The sequence below is a fragment of the Rhinatrema bivittatum genome, chromosome 6 (genome assembly GCF_901001135.1).
Source record: "Rhinatrema bivittatum chromosome 6, aRhiBiv1.1, whole genome shotgun sequence".
Lineage (NCBI taxonomy): Eukaryota > Metazoa > Chordata > Amphibia > Gymnophiona > Rhinatrematidae > Rhinatrema > Rhinatrema bivittatum.
In genome coordinates, this window is record NC_042620.1 from 187062344 (window position 1) to 187085717 (window position 23374).

The window sequence follows — 23374 nt, forward strand, 5'->3', positions numbered from 1 at the left end:
GGGTAATATACTGCCTGGGATAGTGGACACGATACAAACCTTTACTTTTTTAGTTCATGGTATAGGTTCAGTGATTTATGATAAAATGTTTCTTGCATATGAAGCAATGTGGATTTTCAGAACTGATTAGCAGTCTTGGACAGCTGAAATTAAAGAAAAGCAAATAGAATTACTGCCTGTGCTGATTAAGTGGCTACCTGTTGAAATGTTGAGAGCAAATTGCTCTCCTAATCAATGTAATATAGCCCTGGCTATTTATTATTGAACTTTGGAGCAGTCATGAAAGTTTAAAATAACTGGTGTGAGAGCTGTGTGTATGAGGGAGAGAGTCTGAGTGTGTGATTGTCTGTGGGTATGTATATATGTGAGGGAGAGCCAGTGAGAGTGTGTGTGTGTTGGGGAGGAGAGCTTGTATGTGCGAGAGCCTGTGGGGGAGAGAGCTAGTGAGTGTGAAAGAGCCTGTGTGTATATTTGGGGAGGTGGAAGAGCCTATGAATGATGTGAGGAAGAGAAAACCAGTGAGTGAGAGTACCTGTGTGGATGTTCTCTGCCTTACTATAAAAAACAAAACTGAAAAAATATTCCACGGACAGCCACCAGTGGGAGCTCCGTACAGAGCCCATCATGGGGACCAAATTTTTTTTTCTTATTTTCCTCCTTTAAATCCTAGGTGCGTCTTATGGTCAGGTGCGTCTTATAGTGCGAAAAGTACGGTAATAGACCTGAAATGTCATTTTTGAGTTTCTTCAGAAACCTGGGATGCATACCATCTGGTCCAGGTGATTTGCTATTCTTTAGTTTGTCAATCTGGCCTACTACATCTTCCAGGTATACAGTGATTTGGTTCAGTTCATCTGAGTCATCACCCTTGTAAACCATCTTTGGCTTCCCTGATCTCTCTTAGCATTTCATCATCTGTCTGATCATTTTGGCCAGATGGATGGTAGTATACTCCTATCACTATACTCTTACCCAACACACATGGGATTTCTACCCCTATTATTCTACTGGGCATTTAGTCTCTTGTATGATCTTTATCCTGTTGGACTCTATACCCTCCTGGACTGGTGCGGGGCCTCTGGAAGTTGGGGCTATGGAGTTCAAAGCCTGGCTCGCTCGCTGTGACCTCTGGAGTCCTCTCCCGGGGGATGCTGGGAGCAGTATGCAGATGAGCCTTCCAGTCCTCTTCTACATCAGCTTTTGAAATTTACCCAGGGAGATGTATACAGAAGATTATGTGTGCATTTTTCTCGGCATTCATGGTAGGTGTTCTGGGAGGGGTGGAGGCAGATTTGGGGGTAGGGAAAGCATTTCCATGCATAAACATAAATGAAAAAGGTTACTCCTGCTTGAGCAGGTGTAAATTCCTGCATAGATGTCTACACATAGAGCTGCACAACCTGGGAACTTTCAAAACAGACTTATACATATAAATCTGCTTTGAAAATGTGCCCTATGCAGGTTGCTATAAATTACCCTCCCTGTGACTGGATAAGGTAGCAATAACATGGCTCTGCTGCTGAGAATCCATTAAAATCCACTAAACAAATGTGAGGAGTGTGCGGAAATAATGTGGATCAAGAGGATCTTTCCCATCTCATCAGGTGGATCTACTGTAAAACAGTCTAGATGGGGGGAGGGGGGGGGGGGAGTATGCTCATGAATCTGCCAGGTAAATCTCCTTCAGAGTCAGAACAGATCTGGTTTTCAAGACATCCACAATGAATATGCTTAAGATATATTTACATAAATGGAGGCAGTGCAAGCAAATATAGCTCATTCATTTTCATGTGGACATCCTGAAGTCCAGACCCCTTTGTTGGCACCCCAGAACTAGAGCTGCCTACCTCCGGCTCTACTGCCTTTTTTTTTTTATATTGGTTTTCCCCTTGAGAAGGTTAATTACCTTTACCTAACAAAAGAAAAACAAATTCTACCTTGAAAATGGATCAAGTCAGCACTATATTTTTTCCAGTTTCCAATACATCCAGTATTACAATTGTGATGCATTTCAGAGTACTCAAAATACTCAGAACACCTGTGGTGCAAATATAATCTCACTGAGGAGACAAAGCTTCTCCCATTTCAGGAACAGTCGTGTTTGATGTTCTTAAACAGACAAGCTCTTCCTGTCTCGCCAGGATGATCATAGGTGCACTTATTTTCTTATCTCCAGGGCTTTTCCAGTAGTACATTCTACATTCTAAATCTTACCTAAGTGAAAGTTTTGCTGTTACACAAGCTAGTAAATGGCAGATTTTCTAATTTGCAAGTGATTTCTAAAGATGCAAATGAAATACCCACTAGAGACTCTGTTTTCACATTGCTTGAATAGGTCTACAATAGTTCCCTGTTCAAAAGCGATGCATCCAGATTGCTAGTAGTTCATTGCTAGGTAATCTACTTAAAACCAAGTTAATGTAGATAAAAGGAAGCCTCTTACTATTTATTTCTGCAAGTACCAAGTCAATCCAAGAACTGCTTCGCCAAATACAATATGAACAAAGCCAGTCTTGAGAACCTACAGCAGTGGTTCCCAAACCTGTCCTAGAAGACTCCCAAACCAGTAGGGTTTTCAGGTTATCCACCATGAAGATGCATTATAGATAAAATTTGCATGCATTGCCTCCACAGCATGCAAATTTTCTCTCATGCATCTTCATGGTGGATATCCTGAAAATCTGACTGGCTGGAAGTTCCCCAGATTTAGGTATCTCTGACTGACAGCTTGATCAAGATTTTAGCACTGCGCAAGACTGTTTATAAAGCAGAGACAGAATAAGACAGCAGATAAAGACTACAATGCATAACCCACATGAACGCTATGCCAATCTACTTTCAGAATGCATAGGTTTCCAGCACCTAATAATCCATGTATATTGTATGCTGGGGACGGTCTAAGAAGAAACTAGATTTGCAGGTAAATCTATGAAATGGGACAAAGATCTAGGTCTAGAATTAAGAGAGAAAAATCTATTACAAACAGCTTTTCTTTGGCCGTTTTAATTTCCTTATAGCGTAGATCAAAGATTCTTCTGCATCATTATATGGTTATTAAGACTAATGTCAAAAGTTCTCACTGTCCATTTCAGCTTCTGCCAAATGTTAACTACAATGAAATACAGCAGAATCTTGAAAAAGTTAATTTTACATTTAATGACAGAAATGTGTTTCATTCCACAGAATGTCCCAACTTCATATTCTGAATGAGCCTCTGCATTACCTCACTGGGTTGACTGGAAACTGCCAGTTGCTTTCCATGCTATATACTACAGAAGATATGCATCCTTCTAGTTTACATGTGTCTTTTTCCATGTCTTAGCAGAATGGACACCTAAACTGGAGGCAGTGTAACAAAGAAGCACATTTCACACATGACAAATGTGTCCGCTGTAGTCAGCCTTCTTCCAGTTCTCAACATTCTCTTGATTCTGCCAAATTTTTATATTCAAGAATCTTATTGCCAACTCATGAAATGTCCCATTTTCAAAAATCTGTATCGTTGCTTCAATGAAAGGGTTGCATAGTCTTTAGCATTTTTCTATAAGAAATGTCAAATTTTAAAGCTTGCAGTACTAGCAACCTATTATTCTGTTAAATAACTTGAGCTGGCAGATAAAACATCAGTATCGTTGGTCCTTTGAATTTTACTTCACTCTTAAGGAGATAAGGAGTCTTTGAGAGCACCTACTACTTAGCTAGACCTACCATTATAAATCCACGTAAACCAGGGCACCATGCCGAGAGCCCTTACGAGAATGCCATGCAGGCAATACAAGTAAAGCATGAACATAGCTCAAATAGCTGCAGGAAAGATTCTATAAACAGGAGAAGGTAATTAAATAAAAAGTGCACATTTTATTCAGAAACATAAAACATGAAATAAAAATATACTAGACATAAAACAAATGACACCTCTTCTACGAAGCACTCCTATCAGTCAACATTTTTCTTCATGCCTCAAGAAAAGCAGCCCTTCCGTGATAAACTCCCTCAATTTATCACTAAGCATTTAGGAGCAGTCATACTGAAGTGCCCTAACATCAGCCGTTAATGTGTGTAAACACGGTGTTTTTTTGTGTGCATATTAACGCCCCATGTTAATGACATGTAAATGAGGTAAGTCCAAATGCACACACACTTTATATACAGATGCAAAAATGTGACTACTCCTCCCTGAGGTATAGTTCACTTTTTTTTTTTAATGCCTCTGTGAAGCAGTCCTGCATATATATACATTTAGCTACGCTGATAAGTAAAGAGCTATTTTGCATAGTTTTGCATCTCATTACCTTAGCATGACAATTTACACACATTAGCAAGCTCATTTACGAACAGTAATAGAGCTGTTATCATGCGTAAACCTAGCTTAGACATGCTAACAGTGCTTTTTTGCACACTAACACTTGTGACAGTGTTAATTTGCTTTAATAGATTGGCCCCTTAATTGGCAAGTCTACACTCACTACAACATAAAATGCCCCACCACCTACACAATACCACGAGCCACTGACAACCAACCATTTTTCAGAACCTGGGGGCAACTTTCAAACTATGCATTTTGGGTCAAAGTCTGCAAGCGTGTTTTACCTGCTGACCTTGCCCTAAATTCCAAAGCAAAATATGTGCATGCTCGGTCTGATGAAGCTTGCCACGTGTTCACTGTACCCATGGACATTTGCACTGCCTTTTTCTACGGTTGCTTTTTTCATCGAAAATAACATATATAATGTTAAAAATGCAATCAATGTGTGTTATTTTCCCTTCCCCTGAACAAAACACGCTGCAGGGAATGCCTCCTCTTAATGTGGTGCGTGGTGCAATGAGAATACTTTTAGCCACATTGAGAGGTGAATTTTAAAAGCCTGACGCGAGCATTACTTAGGAGATGTGTGAAAAAAAATCAGGCTTGTGTGTACCAAGCAGATTTCAAGAGCCACTGAGATACGCGCATATATCTCACTGTGCACACATCTCGAAAGTTTTTAAAAAAATGGATGCTGTATAAGTTAAAATTTAAAGAAAACTAGGCAGATCTGTGGTGTTTTAAGGGTTGGGGCTAACTGGGGGGAGTGAAGGCCTATCAAACCAGGGTGAACTGGGGTCGAACTGATTAAAAATTGGGAATAGTGGTGGCGTGTGGTGCCCCTTAAAAAGTCTGATTATGCAGTAGAAGCGGGATTTCTGTGTACGTACATACGCATGCCCACTTAAAATTTGGCACATGACCGCACAGCCATGCTATTTTATAACACGCGCAAATGTTATAAAATGACAGGGCTGACGTAATCACACAAATATGCTTACCCATGCCTTTTTAAAAGTTACTGTCCCTGGGAGGGCAATCTGCAGATGGCTAATTTACATGGGCAAAATGCCATTTATCTTCGTAAATTACTTTGACGATTGCCTTCTCCACGTGCCATCAATATATTCAGTCCTTCCCACTTCAGTTCTACTCACTCTTGAAATGCTCCTGTTTCTGAATTTACAGATGATTACGTTCATAATTCGCAGCCTCGCAAGAAACACAAGTTTGTCTGGTGAATGTCCACCGGACAGAAACTTCAGGAATAATCTGTGAAGCATTCTCTCTAAAATGGCTAATGCTATTTTTTCAGCTTGTCTCACATTTTTCAAAATAAATTCTTTAGGAAATTTGATTAATACAAAGAAAGGATTTTGTTGATGTGTAGGTAAAAGCCATAAGACATCTGGTTCAGCTCATGCAAAACCCGGCCGCTTTTGTACTCAAATACATGCCCTCCAAGCATGCATGCAAAACCAAGGGCATCTGAACACATGTAATGCACATCCATTTGCTTGTTCACATGCAATTCTTCAACTGGGATGTACTACTCCTTAACGCAGAGCTTTCCAAACTGTGTGTCGGGACACGTTAGTGTGTCGCCTGCAGTGTGCAGGTGTGTCGCGCAAGCCCGGTCAACTCTGATGCGAGTTTGGGCTTTTTTTTGTCTAGAGATTCACTTTTTTTTTTCAGTTTATGGGTTGCTTATTATTGGGTGATTTTTGCTGTCAATCGCGTTTTTTTGGGGGGCTTGGTGGGTGGAACGAGCCCAGCCATCCTTGCATTGGCTGCTGCTGCCGATGAGGCCTGGCCATGAGGAGTGCTGACTGCAAGCAACAGTGTCTGGTGATCATGGAAGGGAGTGAAGCACTTAACTGGCAACAACCAAAAAGACGAGGTACATGAGTGTGGGGGCCAGACATGTGCTGGGGGGAGAGAGATGAGTGAGTGGGGGGCAAACGTGCTGGGGGGACAGACGTGCTTGAGGGGGAGAGATATGAATGTGTGGGGGCCAGACATGTGCTGGGGGGAAGGGAGAGAGATGAGTGTGTGTGGGGGACAGACAATTTGTTTTATTATTGTTTCTCATAAATTATAACAATAACATGAATCTTGGAATATATATTTTAATATAAATTTAAGGTTTTCATGAGATAGGTTGTGTCGTGAAACATTTTATTTATGTATATATTTAAGGAAACATACATAAATTGTCGAAATATGTTTCGTTCGTTTAACCTTTAACCTCTGGTTTACTAGTAGACTGAATTTCCGTGTCGTGAAATTATGTTTGTCTAAAAGGTGTGTCACCAACATGAAAAGTTTGGAAAGCTCTGCCTTAACGAGTGGTTCTCAACCTGTGTTACCTAGAGGTGGAAGGTGTGTCACCAAAAATTTGACATAGCAAGCCTATGCTTCTATAACAGCCACATGTGCTTACTGCTGGAGGAGAGTGCAGAGAAGGAGCTGGTACTTAAAATTCCTCATCACTGCTCCCTGTTGCTGTTTTTCCCTTAAACCTTGCAATCACTGCCACCACCAATCCAAGCCAGAAATGTTGCAGGTATCCTGCCATCCTGCTACACCTCCCTCCCCCCAGCTTCTTGGAGTTTCAGTTTTCTCTGTACGCTTGTTTATAATTTATGGTCCTTTATTCTGTATTAGATAAGAGTCAGTCTGTATTCTGCTTGTTTGACAGAGGTGAGGGGGGGATTCTGCTAACTAGGATGTAGATTCTGTGTAGGAATCTAGAGCAGTCTGGCTTTCTTTGTTTTTCCAGTAGTAAGTGTACTGTGTTTTATATTTGCAGTCTTTACTTTTTCACAGGTTAAGGCTGTTGCCTTTCAAGTCCTGGGTGCTAATATTCTTATGGCTGGTATGCTATATCATTTCTAAATGCCTTTTTAGCAGGTTTTCATGTTATTTCACAAAGTGGCTGACAGGGAAGGGATTTTGAAGTACTATTACTGAGGGGATACAAGAATTTGAATATATTTTTGTATGGTGAGTTGAAAGGGGAAAATTCCTATTTCTGCTCTGTATAAACCCCAGAAGAGGTCAGAACTTTTTGAGGTTGACAGTGAAATGCATGAGAGTTGGTATCGAAAAACTGTGTGCTGCATATGCTTATCAGTCCCAGATTTCTCACTGATGCAGTAAGCAAAGATTAACATTTTTGTGAAAAAAATATGTAATGATATTTTATAAGCAGTTATTGAAATTAAAGAATGTTATCTTTCTCCTGCATCATTGTCAATAAAATATTATCGAGGATTTCTTTTTTTTAGTATAGTTGTTAAATGTAGTATGCAATGTGTCACACATGTAAGCATCATCTGTCAGGTGTGTTATGACGAAAAAAGGTTGAGAACCACTGCCTAAAACCATGAGCCCAAGTCTATCGAATATCAAAAGATGTAATGCAAGGCACTTGAGAACCAAATCAGGTCAGTTAATTTAACCAAATACATCCAGGCACCTAATGGTGAAACTTGCATACACAACAAATCTCAGTGGATGAAAGAGAATTCCAAGAGATGTTTGATAGGGACACCTGAGCTTTAGGTCATGAGGCAGCCTAATGAATCAGTGATTGAAACAAAAAGCTTTTGACCCATTCTGTATCCACAGGAACAGACCCCAATGAATCAAGCTCACAAAAATATAGTTTACCTTTTTAACTTGTGCCTCCTTGATCTTCTCTAGTGCCACCCGGATCTTCTCTGCTTTCAGTTTAGCAGCCTGCTCTTCCTGTGGAGATATATTTCAATTAAACAAATGTCAGGCAATAGTTTTGAGGCCAGGTATATGATGGGGAATAGCTAAATATGGAACTGAGAAAGCAACCATCATGACTTAAATCATCAGAAATGATCAAGAGGAAAATATTTTTGAAACAGGTGGCTACAAGACGACTAGCATCTTACACAAATAGTTTCTGATGTTTGTAAACCTTACTTGTGCTGCTTTGCTGACATGACATGATATTTCGGCATCTTTATCATCTTTTGGTATCAAGCTATCCTATTCTTTACCTCATCCTCCATTATAAATTGAACTCCCCATAATATCGTCCAAATAATAATAATATCATCCAAATAATAATAATATCGTCCATTACCAAAAAGATTTGGTAATGCAGATTGAACTTACTATTCCACCTGCAAGTGCCATAAAACAGGAACACGGACCAAATTCTTCTCATAAAAACAGATTCCCCCCCCCTTTTTTTTTTTTTTAAAGTTCTTATAATCTTATAATAAACATTTTCAACATAAAAGCGATTAAGCGACTAACATCAATGTGGATTCCTTAAAACAAATTTTTTCTCTTTCCTCCACCGTTCACCCCCATTTTTCCTATAATCCATTGTTTTTCAGTGCGAGTACTGAAATAGAACTCCTAAATCCGGATTTGAAATTAGCATTTTTTTTTATGCAAGGGAAAAAAAAACAAAACAAAGCTTGATTACAGGAAAAAATTGGGTTTGTTAGTCAAGTGAAGTAAAACTGAAAAAGCAGTGCTGCTTGCTGGAGGTAGCTTCCTGAATTTTGCATGCTCAAAGCCAAATATCTTCTATAAATGAGGGCTAAGTGGATTCTGGTCATGACATTTAATATCTTTAAGCTATTCTTGCTGTTTCTTTGGAACACACCTATAGATGTTGCTGCCAGGAGAAGTCTTCCAATAGCTATATTTGCCCTGGAGAAGACTGGAATCTTTGTAGACTGTGCTACCTTTTTTTGTTGTTGTTGGTCTACAAAAGGTATTGTTGTATATAAGCACTGGAGACTAGACAGGTTTCCTTCCTTAAAGAAGGGACCTGTGACTGCACATGCTCATTTAATGCAAGGTCATTTTTGGTTGATTCAAGAAAAGATCTCCTAACCTACAATGGTTCCACGGGCAGGGAATACTCGTTTCCCTCAAACGCTTTAGGCAAGATGATAAAATCATAGGCATCTTGCTAGAGCAGCAACATGTTCTCTTGGAACCCTTATTTTTAAACAAAATAAACAATCTATTTTATGTACTCTGACTTTTATGAAATTTGTTTGCTTTTAAACTACTTGGTTTTATCTAGTTCTTGAATCTACCTTTAAGAAATCCTGTCAACCAGAGTTGCTGAGGGAGCAGGAGAAAGTGAGAGCAGGTAAACAATGCTGCCTCCTAGCCTCACCTCTCTCGCCCGATGCCCACAAAAAACAGCTGCACTTGCATGCACTTTCTAGCACTAAAACATCGCTAATACTGACAATGACATCTCCAAAAGCATTTTTTTCCAGAAAAATAAACTGCAGGGTATATATAACTTCAGTTGACAAAGTTTTGACATCTGGATCGTTGCACAAGGCAATGAATTTGCCAAGAAAATAGAAACTTTGCAAAAGCCCGCGCTGGAACCTTCGCTCTGGGAAATGTCTCCTGCCTCTGTCTGCCAAGGAACACAGGCTGTTGCGCCACTACTGTACTTTCAAAACAAATGCATAATCCTCAAGAATAGAGAAAGAAATTACTGAGGGATCTATGTCATTTCTTCCTGGAATGTAAGAATCCATATGCCTTCTCCCCTGCTAACCCAGTCTTCATGGTCAACGCTTTTCTGGTAAGCTCTTTGACAGCAGAGGTTCGTTTGTTTCCAGTTATGCAAGTGGTTTCTTAAGGGAAAAATGTGGGCACAACCAGCTCTGCTCCCCAGCGTCTTCTTCTAAACCGCTTATTATTCCTTGACTTTATCTTGTCTCATGCCAGGACCGTACTTTGCAACTACACACTGGAAAAAATAAAGACAGTGGGGGACTTGCTGGTCAGCAACCTAATCTTTTATGATATAAAGAGGGGTAATGAAACATTACCCAGAAAAAAAACCAATTAGGAGAAGAACAAATGCGTTTTATTACAACCGTTTGTACCTGTATGCTCACTCAGACCTTTTTTCCCCCTCCCCTATCATAAAGGTGGTTTCACATAACTCAAGAAACAGGAGACAAGATCAATGCATTATTAAGGACATAAATAAAGAAATGACTATAAAGGACATTGTTGAAGATGTAAAGCTTTTTATGTTTCTATTGTGTGCTGAAAAGGGAAATGCTCTCTATACTTTATTTTTTTTTAATAAAAAAAAAAAACAAAAAAAAAACCATAGGCAGACATCTCATCTTAATTCATTTAAACTCATTCAATAAAAAAATAACTTAATTCTATATCTTTGGCAGAGGATGAGTTAGTGCTCCTTAAATAGAGATCTCATTTCATTTATTAAAATTTCATATCTCGCCTGTATATCACATTATCCAGGCGGTGGTACAATCAAGAAACATATCAAAAAAGCATAATATCATAAAATATAAATAGGCCGTAAATAAAGTGTACACAAACAATCTAAATTAAAACAAAATGAATACAACAAATCAAAATAAGACAAACAAGCTGGCGGAGGATATCTGGCTGAGGGGGAACTGCTACATGAATGTTATAACAAAGATCATCAAAAGCCTGGTTGGGGGGGGGGGGGGGGGGGGGGGCGGGAGAGAAACAAACTTTCACTTCCTAAATTTTTAAATAATTTGATTTTGCAATGGATGTCCGGAGGAAGATTTTTCCAGAGGATTGGAGCCTGGTAGCTGAAGGAAGATTCCCTCATCTCAGAATCCTGAATAAGAAGGCACGGAAACTCATAGGCTGATCTGGTTAACACAACATCCAAGCCCTTCATTTTGTTCTGCATGAATCTTTAATAAGTATGGAGGATGATTTTCTATTTACTTGTGCTATTTTGAGACCATCATAGAGTTATTAACTTAAGTCAGAAACATTAATCTTTAAAAATGCAGCTGTATATATGGCTTTCTAAACAATCAAGCAAAACTTTCCCAGTGAAGATCACAAGAATAAAATTGCTGTCAAAAACTTGACAGATTATCTGGCATGGTTTTAATTTTTCAAAACAAAAAAAAAGAAGGGGGAAACCTCAGACAGCACTAAGACACTTCACAATGCTAAATGTACTGAAACATATGGGCCTCATTGAACAAAGCCTTTTAATATATGCAAAAAACTCTCAAAATCACTATAACAAACAAATTCAATGTTTACAAATACTATATAAAGCAAAGGAAAAACAGGTTGCGTCAACAGCGAATGCTGTGGCAGACTGTTCACTTTTGAATATTTATGCAGTCGGCAGGTTTTGTTTAATCCTTTGGGTGCAAGTGGCTTGCCCTGAAGCAGCTTGCCACAAAACGTGGACCCAGGCGGCTGGTTTGGAGAATTTGCAGCTGCAGAAGATCTATGCTCCGCAACTGTTTTTGCTTTGGAATTTCTATTTTGAATCTCTCCGAACTATTTTTGGATCATTTGATTTAAAGATAAGTAGTTTTTCATGTATTTTATAACTTGTAATATTGTATTCATAGACATTGAATTTATTTGTGTTATACTGATTTTGAGAGTTTTGGCTTTTTTTTTTTTTTTTTTGCATTTATTAGAAGGGTTTGTCCGGTGTTGGAACTTTTTGAAGCTCATATGTTTCAGTACATTTAAGCCTGTTGTCAAGTGCTGTAGGGGTCCCTAAGGGTTTCCATTTTTTTTTTTAATTTGTTTTGAAAAGTTAAAACCATGCCAGGTAATTGCTCAAGTCTTTGAGAGTGACTTTGTTGTTTAAAATCAAAATATCAATAATTTAATGACATGTAACCACTGGAAAAAAATTATTGCACACAAACCCCCCCCCCCCCCCTTTTCTGTCATAATGCAGAGAAAAAAAATCCTACTTATTTTTGGAGGAGCTCAAGCAATGGGGATTTGGATTTTAGATTTGAATTCTCGCCTTTCCAAACCTGAGCTCAAGGTGAGTTACAATGCAGGCACATCCCCATGTACAGTTACTAAACAGTATCACCTTGCCAAAAAAGCCTTGGCTACAATTTCTCAACTTTTCCCAACGTCATTATCTAACAATGGCTTAGCATTGTCCTGACACCAAACAGAATGAACCACTAGAGTGAAACAGCAAAACAACATGTAGGGAAAAAAGTCCAGCCTAGTCCCTCAGCAAACCGAAAACAAAAACTCATTTTGTATTATTAGTGGGTTTCTTGGACTTTTATCATCAACAGATGTCTTAGGTCCAATAAAACATTGCCAGAATTTTAGTCATTGATCATTTATCATAGCTCTTCACAGTCCTCTTGCTATATGATTTTTTTAAATATTTTTCAAACTTACACTTAAAAACAAAATGTCCATGAAGACCTTAACGGGTTTCTAATGATTACCAGTAAGAAAATCTTCAGCAATTATGTAGTAAACAGACTTATAAGAAACATCTGAGAGTCTAGATGACACGAGCTGCCCGATATGACCGTGGGAAACTCCAGGCTGATGCCGAGCCAGCGTTTCAAAAAAATGCATTTCTGCTTCAGGGGCACGATGATGCTCATAGCGCTAACATAGGTCTCATAGCTTCAGATTCTTTTAAACCTGTGATAAAAAATAAAGCACAGGCAGGTATAAAATTTGTAAAAGTTGCCAAGTAACATTCTATCACCCAAAAAGATTGTATAAGTTGTTGTATAGATGAAAATGAAATGCTTATTGTAACAACATTGTGTTATATTCCCTGAACTAATAATACATGTTATACTTACTGAGCAGCCAATATTTAATTAGAAAACCAAGACTGTTTCTTGTAAAGTAACAAAAATTTGTTGACATCCGGTTGCTGATACCTTGAGCCGTAGCAGATTTGTAAGCTATCTGGAGCAGGTCAAAGCATCAGCGGCCGGACCTTGTTAAATTTTTGTTGCTTTACAAAACCCATCTCAGTTTTCTCAGTGATGGCTGCTCACCAAGGATAAGATATATTATTAGTTCTCAGAGTATAAAACAATAATGTTACAATAACAGGTAGATTTTAAAAGGCCAACGCACATAAATCCCAGGGTTTATGCGCGCGGCCGGGTCTTGTGCGTGCCGAGCAAATTTTCGAAGGGGTCCGCCCACATGTATAAACCCCGGTCCGCGCATAAGTTCCGGGCTTCTTTGAAGGGGCGGGCTGGGACAGCGCCATTGATGTTTGTCCCAAAGACCCACGTGCAGGCAGCCTGCCGGCACACGCAACTTACTTCAGCTCAGGAGATGAAGTTGTAAAACAAAAAAAAAATAATGTAGGGTTTAGGGGGTGGGGAGGAGAGGGGAGTTTAGGTAGGAGGGTAGGGAAGTTCCCCTCTCAGTCCGCTCCATAATTGGAGCAGACTGGGAGGGAATAGGGGAAGGCCCAAATGCGTTGCCATGCAGAAATTGCAGAAGTCCCCCCCATACGCACGTGGATTTTAAAATCTGCCGCGCATGTGCGGATGGCCCACGGATTTTCTAACATGCACGTGCATGTCAGAAAATCGGCACATCCATGTGTGCGCACTGAGAAGCGTACGCATGTTTGAAAATCTACCCCTAAGCATTTCACTTTAATCTATAAATAACATATATTCTGAGTGATAGAAAATTACTTGGCAACTTTTACAAATTTTACCCCTACCTGCAATTTAAAATATTTTTTTTTTATCATCAGAGGTTTAAAAGAATCTGAAGCTATGAGACCTATGATAGCGCTATGAACATCATCGGCCCCTGAAGCAGAAAAGCATTTTTGAAACGCTGACTCAGCATCGGGACATCAGCGTGAGTTCCCCCGCAGTCTTTTAGTCAGATCTTGTCTTTAAGATTCACAGATTTTTCTGATAAGGTAAGTGTGATTACTATATAATTGGTGAAGATTTTCTCACGGATAAGTTTGCTAATCATTAGAAACCTGTCAAAGTCTTCATGAACATTTCGGTTTTAATTGCAAGTTTGAAAAACATTAAAAAAAATCATATAGCAAGAGGACTGTGAAGACCTATCATAAATGACCAATAATTAAAACACTGTCAATGTTTTATGGGACCTAAGACATCTGTTGATGACCAAATGTTCAAGAAAGTCACTAATGATAATCATACATACTGTAGATAATAGAAAATGTATTTTTGTTTTCTGTTTGCTGAATATGGTGGATTTTTTTCTACATATTATATTAACACTGTCCTGATTATTTTTTTTCCTGCAATAGCATCTCTAAATTTTGCCACATAAAAGCATAGTCTCTTCAGAGCAAATTTCCTGTGACAAGCCTGTGTTATACATAACTCTGGAAACTATGGACTCTATTAAAGTCGTCTTCCCCCACCCAAGATTTATAAGATCCTTAAGTATATTCTGCTAAGGAGAATCCAATCAGATTTCCACCAAACCTAACATCTAAACATAAACATAACAGGCCAACCTCAAACTGACACAGGCGACCCAACCAGAAACAACAAATGGAAATGTGTACAACCAGTCATGCTTTATAAACTAATCGTATTTCCTTTTCCTTCTCCATAGTTTCATTTTTTGAAGGAATACTTTAACCTTAGGATACCTGATGCATTTTCCTGTGTTAAGATCTCACACACAATATATAATCTTGAACTGGCATCTAATGATTTCTAGTGCAAATAAAATCTTGAACTTTTAATTAAAAACTGTTTTATTAGGGTCTAAAAAACTGAAAACGTCTATTTCAAACAGTTTAAAAAGCACTGGATTTCAAGCTGGAAGAGGCAGCGACATTCAATCTTCTAAATTACTTTTTTTAAACATTATTATTGTATTTTTGACCTGGTCCTTTTGGCTTCCTGATCAATCAGAACCGACCCTGTTAGGCTATGGCATCACAAGTCTATTTTTCTCCAGCCCCCACTCCACCCCCCCCATCTAGCCAGCCATTTTTGTGTCCTTTTTTTTGGCTAGACACCACAGACACGATTCCCTCCAAAGCCCAGTATGTGTGCACTCTGAGTTTGGCCAGTAGGTGTCACCACTGAGCTATAGCTGAGGCCCCCTCTTGCCCAGGAGCTGTAAATTCTGAATCTGTGTCACTCCTGCCAATCTGTGAATCAAACACAGGCCACTTTGCATTAATGAGGTCCTCTTCTGTCATTCTTCTAGCGTTCCTGACTAACATGATATATCCTTATACTTTTTTTTTTTTAGTATAGCGCCTATTTAAACATTCTTATAGAAACATAGAAACATAGAAATGACGGCAGAAGAAGACCGAATGGCCCATCCAGTCTGCCCAGCAAGCCTCACACATTTTTTCTCTCATTCTTATCTGTTACTCTTAGCTCCTTGTTCTATTCCCCTTCCACCCCCACCATTAATGTAGAGAGCAGTGATGGAGCTGCATGCAAGTGAAATATCTAGCTTGATTAGTTAGGGGTAGTAGGGGCAGTAACCGCTGCGATAAGCAAGCTACACCCATGCTTATTTGTTTTACCTAGACTATGTTGTACAGCTCTTGTTGGTTTTTTTTTCTTCTCCCCTGCTGTAGAAGCAGAGAGCCATGCTGGATATGCCTTGAAAGTGAAGTATCAGGCACATTTGGTTGGGGTAGTAACCGCCGTAACAAGCCAGCTACTCCTCGCTTTGTGATTGCGAATCCTTTTTTTTTTCTTCTCCTGTCGTTGAAGCTATGCAGGATATGCGTGAAGCATCAGTTTTTTTTTTTTTTTTTTTTTTTTCCCCCTGCCGTTGAAGCAGAGAGCTATGCTGGAAATGCGTGATGTATCAGTCTTTCTCCCATGCCGATGCAGCAGCGAACCATGCTGGATATGCATGGAAAGTGAAGTATCAGGCACATTTGGTTTGGGGTAGTAACCGCCGTAACAAGCCAGCTACTCCCCGCGTTTTGAGTGCGAACCCTTTTTCTTCTCCTTTGCCGTTGTAGCAGAGAGCTCTGCTGGATGTGTGAAGTATCAGTTATTCTTCTCCCCTGTCATTGAAGCAGAGAGCTATGCTGTATATGCATTGAAAGTGAAGTATCAGGCATATTTGGTTTGGGGTAGTAACCGCCGTAACAAGCCAGCTACTCCCCTCTTTATGAGTGCAAATCCTTTTTTCCATTACCTCTTGCTGTTGAAGCTTAGAGCGATGTAGGAGTCACAGTAAGCATGTGTATGTTTATTTAATAAGGGTATTGTGTCACCCACTCTTCATTGGCGGCCTCTTGACTTTATGGATCCGCAGTGTTTATCCCACGCCCCTTTGAAGTCTTTCACAGTTCTGGTCTTCACCACTTCCTCCGGAAGGGCATTCCAGGCATCCACCACCCTCTCCGTGAAGAAATACTTCCTGACATTGGTTCTGAATCTTCCTCCCTGGAGCCTCAAATCGTGACCCCTGGTTCTGCTGATTATTTTCCTACGGAAGAGGTTTGTCGTTGTTTTTGGATCATTAAAACCTTTCAAGTATCTGAAAGTCTGTATCATATCACCTCTGCTCCTCCTCTCCTCCAGGGTGTACATATTTAGATTCTTCAATCTCTCCTCGTACGTCATCCTATGAAGATCCTCCACCTTCCTGGTCGCCCTTCTCTGTACCGCTTCCATCTTGTCTTTGTCTTTTTGTAGATACGGTCTCCAGAACTGAACACAGTACTCCAGGTGAGGCCTCACCAAGGACCTGTACAAGGGAATAATCACTTCCCTTTTCTTACTTGATATTCCTCTCTCTATGCAGCCCAGCATTCTTCTGGCTTTTGCTATCGCCTTGTCGCATTGTTTCGCTGTCTTCACATCATTAGACACTATCACCCCAAGGTCCCTCTCCTGCTCCGTGCACATCAGCCTTTCCCCCCCCATCGAGTACAGTTCATTCGGATTTCCACTCCCCATATGCATGACTTTGCACTTCTTGGCATTGAATCTCAGCTGCCATATCTTCGACCACTCTTCCAGTTTCCTTAGATCCCGTCTCATTCTCTCCACTCCTTCCGGCGTGTCCACTCTGTTGCAGATCTTAGTGTCATCCGCAAAAAGACAAACCTTACCTTCTATCCCGTCTGCAATGTCGCTCACAAAGATATTGAACAGGACCGGTCCCAACACCGATCCTTGCGGCACACCACTTAAAACCGCTCTCTCTTCAGAGAAGGCTCCATTTACCATCACACATTGTTTTCTATCCGTCAACCAATTTGCAATCCAGGTCACCACATCGGCACTCACTCCCAAGCTTCTCGTTTTATTCACCAGTCTCCTGTGCGGAACCGTATCAAAAGCTTTGCTGAAATCCAAGTAGATGACATCTAGTGCTCTTCCTTGATCCAATTCCTTGGTTACCCAGTCAAAAAAGTCAATCAAATTTGTCTGACAGGATCTTCCCCTGGTGAATCCATGCTGCCTCTGGTCCATCAATTGTCCAGACTGTAGATAGTTGACTATTCTCTCTTTCAGCAGTGACTCCATTACTTTTCCCACCACCGAAGTGAGGCTAACCGGTCTGTAGTTGCCTGCCTCTTCCCTGTTCCCACTCTTGTGAAGCGGGACCACCACCGCTCTTCTCCAATCATTCGGCACCACTCCCGTTTCTAGGGATCTATTGAACAGGTCACACAGCGGACCCGCCAGAACATCTCTGAGCTCCCTCAATATCCTTGGATGAATCCCATCAGGCCCCATGGCTTTGTCCACTTTCAGGTTCTTTAGTTCTTCCCACACATTTTCTACTGTAAAAGGATTTTCATCTATTCCCCTTCCCTCCAGTTTCTTTTTGTTTAGAGATGGTCCTTCTCCAGGGTCTTCTTTAGTGAACACAGAGCTGAAGTATTCGTTTAATATTTCTGCCATTTCTTCGTCTCTCTCTACACATTGATCATTACCACCTTTCAATTTCACTATACCACTTTGGACCTTTCTCTTTCGCTGATGTATCTGAAAAATGTTTTGTCACCATTTTTTATCTCCTTGGCAATCCTCTCTTCCGCTTGACTCTTTGCCAACTTGATTAATTTCTTTGTCTCCCTCAGTTGATACAAATATTCTTCTTTGTGCTCCTCCCTTAGGGATCCTTTATATTTCTTGAATGCTGTTCTTTTAGCTTTAATTTTGTCAGCCACCTCCATTGAGGTGCATGTCCTTTGCATGCATCAGCACGCTGTGCAAATGGAGGGGTTTTTCTGACCCAGCCGTTTCCTCCTGCTCCTTTGGGCTTCCAGCTCAATGAACTGGGATCTGGCAGGGATTTCCCTCTTCCCAGCTTACTTTAGTCCTTGGATGGGGCCAGATTCTCCTTCCCGTGCCCTGCAATCACGGACCTATGTATGACCGTTGCATAATCTCCATGATGCTATCTCCCCTCTTAAGAGGCTGTGAGCGCTTCTCCATAGCCTCCCCGGCTCACTGGGGAAACGGAAGACCTGAGCCGAAAACTGAATGCAGTTCACAACATGGTCGCTAAGCCGCCAGCAACACCCTTCCTGCTGATAAGGATCGACATAGTAGCGTCCTAACTTACTCAGATCCATGTTTTTTTAGGATGAGTTTCCTGTTCATTTTTCATTCTACTCTGGAATGGGACTCAGTAATTTGTAACCCAAACAATGATTTTGTCTGTGAAAGCCCTTCTAAAATGCTGGCAGAAGTTTTATACATACCCATAACTGTTGTAACATACTTTTTCAATCCAGTGTTCCAATTTAATTATGCCATTTTTTGTTCCCAAAGCAAAAACCAGAAATAAATCTCGGGCACAAGGAATGCTTAAAAATCATAGCCTGGTGCCCAGGATTTGTCCAGGGATAATGAATATTATTATTTATTGAACTTTCTATACCGCCGGTAAGGCAAATTATCCAAGTGGTTTACAAGTTAAAATAACATGCATAAAAGCAATCAAAACATGCATGAAGACAAAATACAAAACTGCATTACTAGTGATGCAAATACCATCCCTGCTGCCAGTGATCTCTGCTGTGGGGAAGGGAGCAGGTCTGTCACACAGCAGCAAGCTTCGGTAGTAAGAACACCTTCTCCAGGTGCTAGCAAGTGGGGGTGTTAGGGCAGCTTTGCAGCCAGCACACCTTGAGGGGCTACTGGCGAAGACTTTGAGAGAAAGCTGCAGAGGGAAGACAGACTAGGACTGAGAGAAGATGGAGGAGGGAAGCAGCAGGGTGCAGGCCCGTTGCCAAGCTAAACCCTAGGCAGTAAAAATGGGGGGGGGGGGGGTGTCAGATTGGGAAGGGGGAGAAAGGGAGCGAGAGAGTCCCTCTCCCATGTCATGACTGCAATTGTGCCGCTGCATCTTTGGAAGGGGAGCCCAGTCAGCCAATAGTGCGGGCTGTGATATTGGAGAGGATTCTCCTGTAGCTGGCGCTTATGGCACTTCGCCCTCCTGATATGGCATGCTGATGCCACTCCAGTACAGTACCCCCCCAGGCAGTCACCCATCTCATCTGCCCCTTCCCAATGGCATTGGCTGGATGGCAGAGAAAAGGATGTGGAACTAGGGCTGAGGGGAAGAGAAGAGGGTAGAGAAGGGAGCAAGGGTGAGAAGGCCGGAGAATGAAAGAGGAAAGAAATGAATTAGAAGAATAGAAAAACAGAAGAAAGGGGGCTGGTTCAAGAAAGGAAACAGGAGAGAGAATAGAATATATCCGAAAGATAAAATTAGGAGTTTCACAAGAAACACGTATAAAAGGCATTAAAAAAAAAAAAAGTAATTCTTACATTCAAAATTTTCTGCATAATTTGGATTCACTGCTAACAAAATTCGGGTAGCAGTAATTGTGATACAAACATTAAGCCATAACCTATTCCGTGCTGGAGCCTAAATTCTTTTAGTGATATTGCATCTATATTTAGACGTTGCCATACTTACCACCTCCCTCTTAGCTGCCTTCCTGATGCTACCACCATTCCCATCTCCTTCCTGACACCTAGATTTTGGAGGTAGCTCCTAGTCTTGGATCAGCTTTGTCCAGGTCCAGTAATAAAAGTTAGTTGTTTCATGTCATAGCTGTCATTTAAACTAGCTTAATTGTGGTGCTGGCCTGGGAAGTAGAACTTTGAGCTGAGCCATCTCATGGAAGCGCAAGTTCTTCTCTCTTGATGCTCATTTGAAACTGAAGTGCACACCTGCAGAGGTGTACTAAGGGTGGAGGCGAGGAGCGCGGTCCGCCACGGGTGGCAACAGGGGGAGGGGTGCCACTGCCGCAGGAAGATCCTGCGGTGGGGGCGGAACAGTGACGTGGCGGGAGAAACCCTGCCAGCAAAAGCAATGACCTGCAGCAGAGGCAGAGGCCAGCGGCACCGCCGGCATTTCCTGGTGCCAGAGGCAAAGAACAGACCCAGCGATGCCACCAGCGGCCGAAGAAGGGAGAGACTGACCCTGTGAGAGTAAATGCCGGTGTGTGTGTGTGTAGGAGGGAGTGAGAGAGACACAGAGGAAGCATGTGTTTGTATGTGAGAGAGATGGAAGAAGCATGTCTATATGTGAGAGAGAGAGAGAGACAGAGCAAGTGTGTGTGTCTTTCACACACACACATGCTCCCTCTGTCTCTCATCAAGCGTGTGGGTGTGTGGGTGTTTTTTAAAATCCTTATTAGTTTTAAAATTATCAGGTGTTATTTGATGTGTCTGCTGTTTTGAAATATTTTATCAATGTTTAGGAAATTTTAAAATTTAATATTGGGAGGGGTTGGATGCCAAATAAGTGTCCGCCCCAGGTGCTAAATACTCTATATGTATGCCTCTGCGCATCTCATTTTAGCTTCTCGGATTCAGGACTTGTGGCATGTCAGTGGCAGGCAGTGTATTTGCAAGCTAATCACAGAAGGTCAGCTTCCATTAGAAGTCATCCATTTAACAGCTAGATCTTACACACACACACACACACACACCATCCCCCTACACACTTAAGGCAAAGCCTCATCTTGCATGTTTGCTCAAGGATCTCATGAAAACATTCAGTGTTGTTTCAAGTACACATCAGTCTAGCAGATGCACATTCCAAAATGCAGACTGCAAATGAAAACAGTGCAAATATTTCAGCTTTCGGCAGTACTCAGAAAAAATGATCCATACTGAAATGTTACACATTACTATAGTTTTCCTTTCATTTGTAGTTGCTGCAGTTAGCCAGTTCTTTCTCCTCCCTTACATACACCACAGGCAGTATTGGTAAAATCTTTGCGTGTGGTCATTTCCATCCCAGCATGTGTAGGGCAAGAATGAGGCTGTGAAGACATTGTCTTGGATGCCCTATACTGCTTGGGCTGGCTCGCTGCCTTTGAGTCCCAGTCATGCTCCAGATGTTTTTTGGTAGGTTGGTGTGGCCTGACAGTTTCCTCCTGCTTCCAGCTCAGTTGGAAATGGCCTCTACTGGGCTGAGGCGCCACGAACCTTCATTTGCCATTGCCTGGGGCTTTTCCCCTCCCAGCCATTGTAGCAATGCTCCCCAGCTCGTTCTGTGAACTTGTACACGTGACCTCAGAGTCTGACTAGTACGTGTCAACACTGTGCAATGGCAGAGACTCCCTCCCCCAAGGGGGCAGTAAACGTTTACTCCATAGCATCCCCCCCCATCTAGCCTGTGGAGCAAAAGCTAGACTTGAGAGCAAAACCAGGACTTCTGCATGGCAGCTTACAGCACAGCCACCAAACTACCGGGCCAGCCTTATGGTCTAACTTCTTAAGTAGACAAGGACAAGACACAAGAACATTGTATAGGTATTGCCAAGTGCCAATTTAGCGATCAGATGCAGTGAGATATTTGATGCTGTTTTAACCTTGCGGAGCTACAGGAGGTCCCTATAGCAATCTATAGAGACAGCAGATGTGGTGAAGGTGTGGAGAATGAATATGGAAGGTTGCGCAGCTTCAGTTCCCCATGCACCATTTAAACTTTTAACCTGATACATTGAAGCGCACCTATGAATTCTTCATGAGCATAATCTTGGCTATGCTCATTTGCTCTTACTTTTCTCCTCCAATAACAAAAATCACACATTACTATGAGTACAAGAAAATCCTCTACCACCTGGCATGTCCCTTTCTCCAAAGCAACCTGATGTCAAACTGGGATAGACTTTCCAATGGAGAGAACAAGCTGATCTGCATTTGAGAGTTAAATCCCAATAATCATCACATGTGGTGAGCCTGAAAGAGGCCTGATGGGGATAATAAAGTAAATCAAACACACACACATTACATGTTGAGGTCCATATTCAAAAGCATTTAGCCAGCTAACTCAGACATTAGCTGGCTAAAAGAATATATGGGCACTTATCCAGCTAAATTCTAACCGGCTAATAAAATAAGCAGCTAGAATTTAGCCGGCTAAGTTAGGGCATTCCGGGGAGGAGCTGAGTTAGCCGGCTTAAGCTAACAGACTAACTCCAATATTCAGAGTTAGCCGGATAACTTTGCCAGCTAAGTCTGGTTGGGCCAAAGACTTGTTTTAAAGTTAGCTCGCCAACTGGCTGCACTATTGAATATACCACCAAAGGTAGCCAGATAAGTTTATTCAGCTAACTTTGCCATCTAGACCGTGTCTAAATCTGGACACGATCGTGCCTATATAATCATCTCATCAAAGGGCCAAAGATTAAATTAGTCCATGCTCGTAATCACACCAATAGGATCAAAATCACATGCACACAACGGGAGCAATTTTCACAAGGATTTACGTGCTTAAAAACAGGGCTTTACGTGCATAAATGGGCTTTTGAAAAATGGTACGATATATGCCATTGAATTGTCATTACATTTTATGCATGTAAATGCACTTTAAGCACGTAAAATGGGCTTTTGAAAAAATGCTATGATATGCTACTTTTACACGTGTAAATCCTTTTGAAAATTACCCCCAGAGACTAAACTTCAAGGCGGCAGGAGAAGAGGTGACAGGAAGACTTGCTGTGGGTTGTTATGAAAAACTTCTCTTTCAGTGCAATAGTGTGGCAGTAATTACAATCAGATTACAAATGCTGTCAGGGGCACTGGCAAGCAACTAATGTCAAAACTTTTAAAGGTCACTGCAATATAACAACAAATTGACTCTACTCCACTCTGAGGATGGAGTTAAATACGCCGCGTTAAAAGTTGTGTGTTGGGCGCCCAGTGCTTTCCTGTATCGGGGGAGGAGGGGAGGTAAGAGCTAATAGCCCCATCTAATGGAATTTACATCGGATGGGTGCAA

The 23374-nt window shown here is 41.2% G+C and overlaps 1 protein-coding gene across 7 annotated transcripts in view; it reads right to left on the reverse strand.

Moving 5' to 3' along the window:
• Positions 1–23374, reverse strand: part of RAPH1 (Ras association (RalGDS/AF-6) and pleckstrin homology domains 1) — a 360831-nt gene that overhangs the window by 82072 nt on the left and 255385 nt on the right. For all 7 annotated transcript variants that reach the window (XM_029606311.1, XM_029606310.1, XM_029606309.1 and 4 more), the window contains one exon: positions 7982–8059. In XM_029606311.1, coding sequence (XP_029462171.1) covers positions 7982–8059 — 78 coding nt within the window. The remainder of the gene's footprint in view (positions 1–7981; positions 8060–23374) is intronic.